At 35.9% G+C, this 13857-nt stretch overlaps 1 protein-coding gene across 1 annotated transcript in view; it reads right to left on the bottom strand.

The window, feature by feature from the left end:
- Positions 1–13857, bottom strand: part of LOC578952 (sodium- and chloride-dependent GABA transporter 1) — a 34523-nt gene that overhangs the window by 16420 nt on the left and 4246 nt on the right. The window contains exon 2 of the mRNA XM_779088.5: positions 968–1099. Within this exon, the coding sequence (XP_784181.3) occupies positions 968–1099 (132 nt within the window). The remainder of the gene's footprint in view (positions 1–967; positions 1100–13857) is intronic.

Here is a 13857-nt window from a genome sequence, read left to right as displayed (position 1 = left end):
TGCAGCATGAAATAACGCTTTGAGTCGCAATTAGTCTCCTATCACAAGTTTAATGGATAGTTTTATTGACTACAATTTAAATACCGGAAAGTTTCAAGGTAAGGAAAACTCATTTAGCAGAATAAAGGATGTTTAATCGCAATAGTACCAGTCTGACAGCGTTAATAGTATAGTATTAATGACTGCTTTGAGAGAAATAGTTGTTTTATTACGCTCAAGGGAAGGTTAGAATTGTGCTATTCCCCGAGGCTTGCCGAGGGGAATAGCCCAATTGTAACCTTCCCGAGAGCGTATGAAAACAACTATTTCTCGAATATTAAAGCAGTCATTAATACTTTTATATGCCGAAAAAAAATAGACTAAAAAATGAAAAATGAAAAATATTTATCATTTTGTCGAAGACGGGATTCGAACCCTTGCGTACAACAAGAGGTGTACCGAAAACCAACGCTTAGACCACTCGGCTATGGCCCGCCGTTAACATACTTGGCAGTTTTCTCCAATATATACATTAAAATGGATTGAAACCGGCTTCGCGTGTGATGAATGCTTCGCAAAAGCTCCATATACGGACTCTTCTTTTACTTTTGCAATGCATATTGGCACGAACTTAGATCAAGATCTATCGGCAGATGTTGTTTTTTTGTTTTTGGAAGTTTATTTTCGTCTTCATGTCAACAATGCAAGATAAAATTGTCGGTAAGATCGATCGAGATTCAATTGTATTGAAATTACCGACCAATCCTTCGCACACATACGGCATCCTCCATCGCTCAAACCATTTTTTAACATGTAAACCTATGGGGTAACCATGGAGGCTGACCAACTGTTTTTAATAACCATGGTTATTAAAAATATTGAAATGTTTTATGCATGGTTACCGAGAATTTTACAGGAACAGTTGAAGTTTATGAATGTAATTCGACCAATCAGATGGCTGGATTTCTTAAGTGAGGTATATAATTACCTTTAAGAATAGGATATATTTCCCATACGGAGATACCACCAGTTTGTAGCTGCTGACCGAGAGAGATTTCCATGAAGAAGATAGGTACACCACATAATACCAGGGAGATGAAGTATGGTATGAGAAAGGCACCTGTGCAAAATATGCAATAAAAATAAGAATACATTATGGTTTACAATTTTACATTTGCGTAAAAGTTTGATTTTCTATAGATATAATAACATTGTACGCTCGCATCATAATCGATAATACATTACCTCATAATATCAATCGTTTGAGATGAACAAACCATACACTGTCAACCGTATGGTTTGTGCTTTAATATATCTTTTTAATTTTTTGATTTAATTTCACATCTTCCCGAGGCCTTCTGCTTATGATTATATACGATGTGCATTTATAATTTAATAAAAATAACAACTCCCAATCATTATCTACAGTGGATAACCTTATGATATAACAAGAAAGTAGGAAGAATTAGTATTAATGGAATCGGCATCACTTGCCAGTTCTGAATTTAACATTTAGTGACTGAACGCTCTTGATGATCCGCAAAAAGAAAATGAACTGAAGTTATTATATCTTTAAAACATTCCTGATTTTCATGAAATATGGTTGTCAGGGGAGATGCAATTATTATGATCTCAATAAAAATGTATAGGTGATTTTCATCCCATCCCATTACGTCTTTGGATGACTAACTGTATTTGCTTGTCGGCGTTGGATAAAACAACAGTGGCCGATTTTTATGTTTCTACCAATCGGTTACAAAACGAGCATGCGTATGAGGACTATGTCTGTATACCATACTTCTTCAATTGGCCTCGCTAATCGCTATAAGTATAAACATTCCTAATCTCACTTCTTGTGTTGATTAACTTGATTTCTTGTCTATCTTCTTGTTAATAATTTATTACCAATCTATGTTTATGATTCATCTGATCGTTATCTCTCATCTTACATTCCAGTCTTTACAGTTCATCCTGTTACAATCGCACGTTCATAGAACATACTTATGGTTCATAGAAAAATGTCTAACGAAGCTTTGATACTGATTGAATGAGCCGTATTGTCTTAATCGCTTAACCATTCGATTAATGGGCGTATACCACGTGTATCAAATGTCTTGACGACGGCCAAGTTTGTGACTAGCGGGGAAGGTAGTGGGGGAGGGGGGGGGGGTGTAAAAATAATGTCAGGTAGCTATTTATTGGTTATGAATGTACATGTAATTATTATCAATTCACTTGAGAGTGCTATATAAAACTGCGATCTGGTCGTCAAATTATTGGGTTTGTTTATCAATTAATTTTAGAATGTAAGAAAAAAAAAGGTGTCTGGAAGTATAAGGAAACTAAATCAACGTTTAGTATTGGATTAAGGGTTGTCCGAAATTGGGTAGGGGGGGGGGTGACAATTTTCAATATAACAATTTCGGAAACCCAATCGATAGTCTTCAGTCGGGAAAAAGCCACAAATAACCCCCCCCCCCCAAAAAAAAAACACAACAACAAAAAAACAAACAAAAACAAAAACAACAACAACAACGTTATCACGTTTTTTTTCTCAATATGGGGGGGGGGGGGGGGTGGAGGGTGCCCCCGATCCGCATCTTTGATTACAAAATGTCTTGTTTTCAAAAAACAAGCGTGACGATTAGCGACATGACGGGTAGCAACCCATAGGTCATTCTCTGCGACCAAGACGCAAAATGATCACCGTTGCCATGACTTCTTCATGTGACTGTCATGTTATCATCAGATTAGGAGCTATATCATATCGGTGTGCATGGCTCCCCTGAAGGTCACTTACTAAAAAACTTCCACAAGATTCCTAGTCAATACTACAAGCTTGCATTGTCTTATACAATTTTGAAGTACATGTAACCTTCAATAACTATCTGCTTCATGATTGCAATAATGTCATTAAAATAAACCTTATGCTCGATGTCCTTAATATGCTATTCGAATTTGTATTCTCTAAAAGACTAACATTTAGAAAAGATTTATGTAAGGTTTATAAAATATAATCATCCTCTCAACCTCTACTTTTTAACCACATTTCGATTCAATTCAAGTTTTTCATTTTCATCCAGTATTTTGTTTCTTTGTATTGTACAACATATTATAAACAATATCATTGAAATTAAAGAATATTGTCTCTTCCGATGGGACGACAAAAAAAGAAGAAGAAGGTTTCCTAAAGATGGTGTCAGGAGCATGGTCTTGGTGGCGGTGGTGTGATGGTTTGGGATGTTGGATCTTTGAACTGGCCTACATAGTTACAAAACAATAGTCCAGATCACAACACACTTGACTTACTTAACTCGTGATTAAACAATTTTCTTTGTTTGTTTTTCCATTGGTTTTCCATATCACGTAACTCTCCTATCACTGTCATCGATTAAAAAAGATCCCCGATTAGTATTACGCATTTAAAGTAAACTCATTTACAGATTGTGCTAGGGTTATAGATAATTAGTTTGTTAATGTTTAACTGAAGCAGGGTAACGTTCGGGGGTATCTAGCTAGGACCATATGAAAGGTTATTGTGATCACAGGCTTTGTTTCAATGCTTTGAAGAAAAAAATCTGGAGCGATATTTTCACAGCGCAATATGTCAAACCAGGTAATGATTAAGTAATAATAATAAGAAAAACAATTTGAAGATCCATATTATTTTATTTCCTCACTTGGTGTTGAAAAACCACTGTCGGTCCAGATGCTTTTGGAAAGCAATTTTATATGGACGATAACAATGCAGTTGTAACAATGTCATGGGATTTTCAGCAGTTCATCTACGACTTTGAAATTATATAATAAGGATTATAATACTAATGGCAACAACTAACAACCATGATACTACTACTTCTACTACTACTAATACTCCTCAAATTCCCTTCTTGTGCAGAACATATCCCATTAGAATGTTCCCATTTTATAGTCAAAGTGGACTCCCAAGTGTTCATCGAAGATCATTTTTCTTTTTCCCGATTTTTCTAAATGTAAAGTTGTAAATGTTAATTTTCAAGAAGAAGTATTAGAAGAAGGAGAAGGAGAAGAAGAATACGCAGGCGATGAAGATGTTGATGTTGTAAAACAAGTGTGGGAAATTTAAAGAGGAATTTGACGGACCAACAAAATTATCATGGTATCACAATATTTATAATCATGGACAAGTTATACTGGCTTAAATAAAGTTTGAACAAGACAACGCCCCTTAGGGTATATGTGGTACATTGCTGTTATGGGGGGGGGGGGGGGGACATTCACCAATGGATTGAATATTGTGACAATGTCGTTTTTAAATGGAATTATAATATGCTCCTTCGTTACAATTTTATGTGTAGCTACTGTTTTTTCCATGAAAATGTATATTAGTATAAATTTCACCTTGAATGGTGTGTAAAATAGCTTGATTGGTCTTCGTAAATCTCATTTCTCAAATATTTCCTTTCCATCATCACATTGTAATCCTTTTCTTTACAACATTTTAATGCATGTACGATGTATGACACTTTTTTTAGAAAATGAAGTTGAGGAGAAAAGATTACCTTGGCTATCATTATGCGGCTTATGTCTGATAATGATTAGTTTATAGATAAATACACTGTAGATAAGAGGTAGATATGAGAGATGGAGCCTGGAGGGATGGAAAGAAAAGAGAAGAAAGAGAGAAAGAGATAAGAGAAGGAGAGAGAGACTGAGAGAGAGAGAGAGAGAGAGAGAGAGAGGAAAGAGAGAAAGAGAGCGGAGGGAGATTAAGAGGGACGGAGAGGGTTCTCCGAAAATAGTGTTATTCATTACAGAGATTGTATACCCTCGTTTTATCAGTTTACCCATTTTTTCTGGGACGGAAAATTTATATCATCCTGCGTGTAAACGATGTGCAGCAACACACTAAAGGCACGTGTAAATGATGTAATACATCAGTCAAACTGATTTCTTATAGACCAATAACCGACTATAAACCGATTACCTCTGCAGCTATCAAACATGTCAGGACCATATAGTCAGGTCATAATACGCTGTATACTTCAAAGACTGTAAACATATTATCCTAAGCATAACATAGATATCAAACACCACCCTAATGCAATCCTAAACAAATTCAAACTTCAGTAGTTTTCAAGTGCGAGATTGAAACTTAATTTGACCCATCTTCCTGCCGATTGTCTTTTCATTTTCTCACAATGTTATGTTTCACTTTTGACAAGAGTCCATGTTTCTTATCAATTAAAAAAATATCTTCAAAGAACGTTGTCTTCAAGTGGGAGCACGCGAACCAGAGAAATTTATTCATAGGTCAGATCGTACCAAGAATTAGTCGTCTGTTCACAGCCAGAAGGGCGTTAGCTCTGTGTTGAAGCATAGAGTTCACGCCCTCCAAACAAATACATGTATATGTAGTGATTTTGTTGAAATCAAGATGATGTAGATCACTAAAGGAGATAATTCCGTTGATTGGCAATGCCATAACGTAGGCCTACGTGTGACGTCATGGAGGACAAGGTGCTCATTGTAGATTTTACAAAAAGCAGATACACGGCATGATTATTTACAAACATTTTCTAAGTGATCTAAACCATAAGGCCCTTTTACAATATTATGGATGATGTTGATTTAAATTTCCTCCAATTAAATTACTGTTTATATCTGAACCGATCACTGTGACCCTTGGGTCTCTCCTTCTGGTATAACTGATTGGGGATGTGCAAGTGGACCATTACACCGAGGTTTCCCTCTCCTCTTTCTTAACGTGCATAGCCATACATTTAGGTGCCTGGTGGTGACTCCCCTTTTTACATATTACTATACATTAGTTACTACGAAGGCTTCAGGCATCCGGTTTAGATTTGAACCCACGAGAGAGGACCTAAAGCCGCAGGTCCTCTGGTTGCTTCCTAACAAGAATTTATGCTTTTTTAGCAGTCAGGTAAAAAATAACCACCACATTTACCGACTAAGCGAACTCGTAAAACTAAAAGGGCATTACTGCGAAGGAGAGGTTGGCACTTCATACTCCAACGCACGGGCCGTGAACCCATCTCCAGCGGTGCAAGGCAGACAAGATAGAGGGGGAGTCTGGTAAAGATGAGCACCAGAAATTCTATCAATTTACTACACCGTCACATTAAAGGTCGAGTACTCAGGCGGTAAATGTAATTCGTCAACTTTCTCTTCATTTTTTTAAATTTCCAGTTGAATGATCTTATTTATTATCCAAGGGTTGCTCTGGAAGTAATCTCATTTTTCAAATATGACTATAGAAATATAACTTTCGATGAAATAGGCTTACATGTTCTAATGACATAATGACCGTGTTGTCCCATGTATTGCTTATTGATCTGTTAGCTACATGATAATCTATTCAAAATAACTTCAAGAAAGGTTCTGTGACAATGCCATCTCACGACGGTCAGTCCCCAACTCTAAATTAACTGATCTGCTTCTTTCATTTTTCTGCTTCTATAGCAACCAAATTAATATCAGGTTGGACTGTCTATCTTTAAGTTGTGGAAGAAATCTGAGTCAATGGCGTCGATCTGTCTGGAACCCAGCAGGATTAATCATGAAGCTCCTTGGTTCTACGAGGCGAAGGACAGTACACAACATGTATTTAAACACCCATCATATCAACTACAAACATACAAATACATGTATTGTAAGATCATACGTGGAATGATAGCGTCAACGTATCATGTGGACCAATATTTCATCGATCGGACACGGTTAATTTTAAAGAACCGTCGTTATTATCATAAACATAATCTATTCTGTCTTGGTATCATCATTATTCAATATCAACATAGATTTTAGATACAGAAACAGAGAACCAGGAACTGGCATGTTAAGTGGTCCAAACACGGTCTATGTATTCTTGTCTCAGCATGTGGAGTATAAAGGGTGTAACCCAACACGATTTTGAGCATGACGTCATAGCTTAGATTAGATTTAGAACAGACGTCACTATGAACTTTGTAAAAAGAAAATGGTATCAAAAGTTGATAAAACGAGGTTTACAACCTCCCAGCGTTTACCATAAAGATAAGCAGAACAATTGAAAATTACACTGATAGCTTTTATTTCCCTTCTTGTTTCCAACCCTTGTTCAATATTTCTTGACATTAATATTCCAATTAAAACGTCAAACCACGACGTGTTTTTGCACCTCAAAGCATTTTTCTTTCGTTTTTCAAGTTACTCTTTTGATTTCGTAGCTTGTAGTGTAGCGTTTGTACAATGTTGAACCAAGGAGTTGGAACGATGATTTGAATTATAAAGAAATATTACGACAAAAATGAAGAAAAAAATTGGTTAAACAATATTGTTGACATGATATTTAGGGAAACGGGGGCGCATATTCCTGCCAGATGCCGATTGCTGCCAATAGTGTGGTATTCTGTCAAAATCAGACATTAGCTTTTTACTTTGACATGAAACGAGAGGTTCACTGCGATAATACAGAGTTTGGTAGCATTTTTTATTTAATTCATGGAATTTTCCAAAGACAAGAATATTATCATAAATCATGATAGAAACTTCATGCCAAATAACTTTTATATAGAAATGAGCCAAAGAATAAATCCCGCATAATTCTGACAGAAGCAATCATGACAATAGCGGTGGGTGTGTGTGGACTCCTATAAATTTCACGTTGTACTGACGATAAGTCAAAACGCCTATGTCATACCATGTCATACTACTATAACTACTAATGTAATAATGCATCACCCTCCTCCTCATCTTACTATTGCACTAGTTACTCTCCTGGCGGTCCACTGGACTTTAGCACGACTTTAGCATGGCTACTTTAGCGCTTTAAAGGCCCACTGCACTACTGGTAGCTGCTTGCGCCCTCTATATAACAAACAATGCCTAATCGGTGACCATTGGTCCCCCATGATCCTCTTTTTCTTATGTTAACTGAGAGCTGAGTTGATGAGATAACCACCTGTCCAGTGACCTTGCAGAGCGGTCTAATCCCTCCTGTAAACTACGGCAGATAAGCTTTAACAGTTAGATGAATTAATTACTACAACATACCCATATGCCGCTATCGCATTTTGATGATTGAATACAAATAATTATGTTTGATTGCATGTACATGTATAATCCCATTTCTATGTTTAATATGGCAACATCATGTTTCATGTTCCGCTTCTAAAGGACGTGACATCAAGGTCATTATAGATAGACAGGTGGTATGGTAGAAAGATGGTAGAGAGTCGCTTTCTAAACAAAGTTAAACAACGGTGACATTGGAATCAGATTTGGCGTCCTTGAGCCAAATGTCATGAGCAGAGTTGAGTCGGAGGAACAGCCTAAAATGCAAACGAAGCAAGAAACACTACTGAGAGAGAAAGAGAGAGAGAGAGAGCCAGAAAGCCTTACATGTGGTTCTTCAATTATTCGTTTACTTAGTAAAAGTTCAAAAACAAAACGAACAAAACAAACAAACCTGGTAGGAATTTATTCCTTGAAATGTAAGAGCGCCATATGGCAGCCGTGCTAAAACCAGGGTAATAATCGGGAGCGCCAGGAGGGTCAAATCTGACCGACATGAGCGCTATACAACAACCCACTATTACTTTTACAACAACAACAACTACCTGAACAAACAGAAAAATAAACACTTGTTACTGAGGACCACCACCACCCCATGAACAACCAGTCGTAATTATAGACTTCCTCATAAAATCACTTTATGGAAGCCTGGGTAATTTTCCATGCTATCATTACTAGGGTAGAAATAACCATTCCCGGAACTACATGTATGCATACGTATTTTCTAAAAATAATCAACTCCCGAATTTATCCGACATCCGCATCATATAATCAGAGACAACAGCACCCATAGGCCCTGTTTCATTAACCTTGGTATCAATAACAAGATACGATAATTGTTATACGCTACTGAAATCCTTACCTTCGATTGGCTGTGAGCAGATTTGTCATAGATCTCTGACGGTTGTTATCGATATCGAGTTTTATAAGATGATGACGTGGATCATAATCAAATGGTTGGTTGAGAGCGTACATGTGACCAGGCATGTATTTTGCCTAACACGTAATTTTTATAAAGACCGGTCATTATCAAATGCTAATGGCCGGTCATTAGTCAAATCATGTTATAAAACATCATTTTATAAACCAAATAAAACATAATCTTATCAAACAAATAATACACATCATTTTGTTCGGGCATTAGTAAAATTACCTACACTCGGTGCCTTCAAAAACCGTTCAAACACCCTCGGCTATCGCCTAGGGCGTGTTAGACTGTTCCAAAGGTATATTGTGTGGGTAATTCTTACTAATGCCCTCACTGCTGTGTATTATTTGTATACTACGAAACATGCAGGGCCCTGATATAATAATACCCGTTGTACATAAGGCGTCATTGGACTGACGTAGGACTCCGTCAACGGCCGGCTTGGTATTTTGACGCGCCGTGTTACAGCGATATTGAACAAACACTGAATGCAAACATGAAAAGAGTAACATTTGCATTCAAAGTTTGAATTATTGGAGTACGAGCTAACTGCCTTTATAAATGACAATTTTCCTTAGCGTATGTAATAACGCAATCATAGTGACGCCTCGTGTAAAACAGGCATGTAAGGCATAAATACATTACGTCTCTTTTATCAGTCTTATGTATTCAACATTTCCAAAATCCATATCGAATGATAAAGACAACAGTTGCATCACTTTTCTTGGTGTATCTTGGCATTTCATGATTGATGGATTTCATTTTCATTAGACGGCCATCTCAGTTTGTAAAAAAGGAGGGTAAGTTTATTTTGTATTCGGTAAATGTGTTTTCCTGTCCCTACTTTTCAGTTTTATTAGTAGGTCCATAGTTCTGAGGCACAGCAATGACGTAAGCACATCACCAGGTGGTATTTGACCTGAATGACCTATGACCTCAAACCGAGAGTCTTTGTAGAAAACGTTGCATCGTGTAAAAGGAGACTACCCTCATGCAATTTTCCTAATGCTTTAACAATTTGTTTTATTGATTAGCAATAATGTAAAACGTTGTCCATCATGCACGATACAAAGCAGGTTGAATAATATTTTATTATGTTTCAACTAAAAAATAAAATACAAAAAAACAAAAACAAAAAAAATCATTATCGTACGAGACAAAACATCTTTAGTCTCCAAGTCTAACGACAATTAATATTTATCTCTTTTCCGTCACCTCTTACCTTATCTCTCTCGAAGCTATTTGTTGTGTCCTGAGTTGGGCTGGTTCTGATGTCGTCTTCGAGATTTCTAACCAGCCATAACAACCAGAAGTACCCAAATTGACCCCTCATTATATTGGCAATGACCTCACAAAGAATTTGTTATTTTACCCTATTCTGTGTTTCATCTCCTTATCTCTCGTGTTAGACGCTTCCTGTTCAGTGAACAGTAAAATACATATATTTTCTTAATGAATAAAATTGAATACCTAGGCATATTATGTCTCTGAAATAATATTTCGTCACCTCATCGCTAAAGATATAATTGTCATAGTTATTGCCTATACATGGTGCCTGTACATTTTGCCTGAACATTACAGAACGAAACGTGAAAGACAAGACCGAGACTTGTCTCTGAATTATTCTCATGTTCACTGTTCGCCTTCATCATGAATGGTAGTAAATGGCTACCAGACATAATCAATCATCGGAAGATAATCATAGCAACCATTCCTAAGCTTCTATTTAAAGTTCAGTAGGGTGTTCAGAACATCATTCACTGCGTACAATCGTTTGAGATTATTTCGAGATCTTGTAATGTTTGTTGTTGAGAGAAACTTGCTAACCGATGTTGCAAAATCATGAGGATCCCAATGTTGCTTCAGTTATTGCTGATGGGAAGTTGGGAACAGTAACATCTGCATAAATGTATTTACAATTCTCATTTAGCACACAGGTAGATTATCTAATCAGTCAGTCCCGATATATTCATCCTTCTTTGGGTAATCTCTGCTATCAAAATCTTTAATAAGAAATTTACTTGTTCGATAGATTATAGATATCATTTTGTAATTTCCTAGAATTGATTGGTTCTGCTTTTCGTATTCAGGCTTACAAAATTACATGACCATCCAAGGACTTCTTTCTTCAAAATGTACACATTCGCATTAAAAAAAAAAAAATTATTTCAGTTACACAATGAGCTATAGTAGTGCTACACGCCTACACCACAACGTATAACCTCGATAGTGATAAATGTGGTTAATAATTTAGATTTTTTTTTCGTGTCTCCGAACAACGTGTTCATGTTGCAAGTATTTCCTTGGTGTACCAGTACATGTATCATAACCATGTACATAATATAACCATGGCCTAGTAGAAGTACGGCTTGAGCTCGACTGCCATCATGTGCATCATGAGCAGCATTCATGAAATTTCGTTCTTGTATCAGGTACCCATTCATTCATTACACCCGAGAGAGAGACTATGAAATGCCTTGTTTAGGGATCATGCATTACGAAACATCCAGGGATTCTTACGAGTTTACATTCACTTTTATACCATGATGCCATCTATGATTTGATCTTTACAATTAAAAATAAAATGGAAGGTATAAATTTGTTGTTACATTAAAAAAGAGATTAGGCCATTTGAAAGAGAAATAAGCAGGGAATTCATATAGCAAATAGAAAGTCATAGGAAATTATAATAATATCTTTCAAGACGGAAGATATCGATGTGAGCTCTCATTGTTGGTCTGTGCATGGACCTCCTACGAATCCACGGTCTATGTCAGCTTGGAAAGATCCGTTTTCTTGGTGTATCTTTGCGTTCCAAGGGCCCTGAATAGACGTAACCAATCGTATTTAACATTCGTTGTCAGATTGCAATCTATAAAGAAATTGGTGACTGTTTTCATCATTTTGCAAATTTCCTCCATTTTGTTGTAAACCCCTGAAACAGAGTAGTATGATCGGTGAAAGTGTGAATTGAAAAGTCAGATTCCATTTTATCCTCCTAAATGACAGAAAGACACAAATTAACCTTTTCCAGTGCAAAGTGCTCGACAAAGATTTATCTAAAAATTTATTTCAAAAAACTCTCCAACAAGGCGGATTTCAAAGGGTTGCAACTACAACAACGGAAAATATTCATTAATTATTTAATATTCTTTGACTTTGAACAACACTGTGAATGTAAATACGAATTTATTCTTTAACATACAGTAAAATGATACTTACAGAGGAAAGTTTGGAAACATAACTAAAAAGGTAGAAAGTATGAAAAAGAGTAGGCATTGAATACTGGTGAACTGTATGAGAATAGCATATTGTGATACCTTATCCTTCTGACCTATAGTCTGTGCAATCAAACTTGTCTGACTCGGTTACCATGCGATCTTCTGATTGATGTCTCTGACTAGAGTGGTCAAGACAGTGTGACGTCATCGACAAATTATTTTTAGAGTTTCCAAATTTGAACTTCATTATCCGAAAGAGCATAAACATCATGGCCAAATGTTAAAAACCAGTTGAATATGTTAAGTATTGGCTGAGTATAATATGACCATCCGAATAAATAGAGTTCAAAGACTTCAATAGGAAATTACTGTTATCTTGCTCTGGTTCGTAATGTTAAGAACCAGAGCAAAATAACAGTGATTTCCTATTGAACTCTATTTACTCGGGTGGTCATAATTATCTCAGCCAATATTTAAATATTTAACATAACATACTGTATTTCAATTGCTTTTCGACATCATTATTATTATTATTTTTGATGCTCTTTCGGAAAATTGAAGTTTAAATTGAGAAATTTAAAAAATTGATTTTTATGATGTCACAACTTCGGTATACTTTTAATTCTGACATAATTTATTTGTCAACGGTCGTGAACCTCGACAGAAAGAAATACAGAAAGACATGCTACAGAATAATTGGGATCAAACTTGGTCGCATCTCATGAAATTTTGCAGCGATTGTTTCTAACCGCTAATTATTCTTGAAAACCACACTACCCCAGATTTAACAAAACAATGATTTGAGAACCTCATATTTAATCATTTAGATGTCTTGGATTTTGTCAAAATCTTAATTCCCGGACAGCAGTAATCCAGATTTAAATTGTTTAGTTTTTAGGTTCTGGGTTTCTCTTTTACTTTTCTCCAAGGCTTATGTGAAAGATATCGGTAGCCAACATCATTTACAAATGTATCGTTACCCTTTTAGTGATGGTTCTGCCCAATCTTTAAATAGTTCATGAATTGCAAAATCATTAATTTATAAATTACACATGAATTGTATATGCATGACAAAAGCTGCACATTATAAAACATGCCTACAGAAGATGAAAGAAAAATGTAGTTTCATGACAGATTTTCGCTTCTATCCCCGTTTTATGTGACAAAGAATGTAAGGTGAGTACGTGTACATACTACTACATGGGTAAGGAAATATTAATTAGATCAACAGTCTCTCTATTTCATTAGAGTAAGTAATTGATATTGTTTGGTGAATGATATGCCTTGCCTATACCCGGGGCGCTGCATGGACACGTATCTACTCAAACCATATATAATTATACGGTTTGACTTGCACTATCACTTTCATTCACTTGACCGAAATAGAATGAAGTGAATTCCATGACCATATCTCATAACTTTTATTTTAACCCACTTACATGTTTCATTTGTATTGATACCAAGGTTGTACGCTGTTACAGTATAGCAAGCAAGCATTATTGTACTATCCATAATTTGGCTATGGAAAATTCACTCGATATACATTAGTTCGCATAATTATAAGAGGCGCTTTTTGGTCAAATGTTTCACCAACTTATATATACCTCTGAGATATAAATCAACTTTTAAATAATTTTCATCATTATTTTCTTTTATCCTTATTATTTTTTCGTA

Source organism: Strongylocentrotus purpuratus, unplaced genomic scaffold (assembly GCF_000002235.5).
Source record: "Strongylocentrotus purpuratus isolate Spur 01 unplaced genomic scaffold, Spur_5.0 spur5_scaffold_6, whole genome shotgun sequence".
Taxonomy (NCBI): Eukaryota; Metazoa; Echinodermata; class Echinoidea; order Camarodonta; family Strongylocentrotidae; genus Strongylocentrotus; species Strongylocentrotus purpuratus.
The sequence above is the reverse complement of the archived record's forward strand: the minus strand, read 5'-3'. Positions and strand labels throughout refer to the sequence as shown.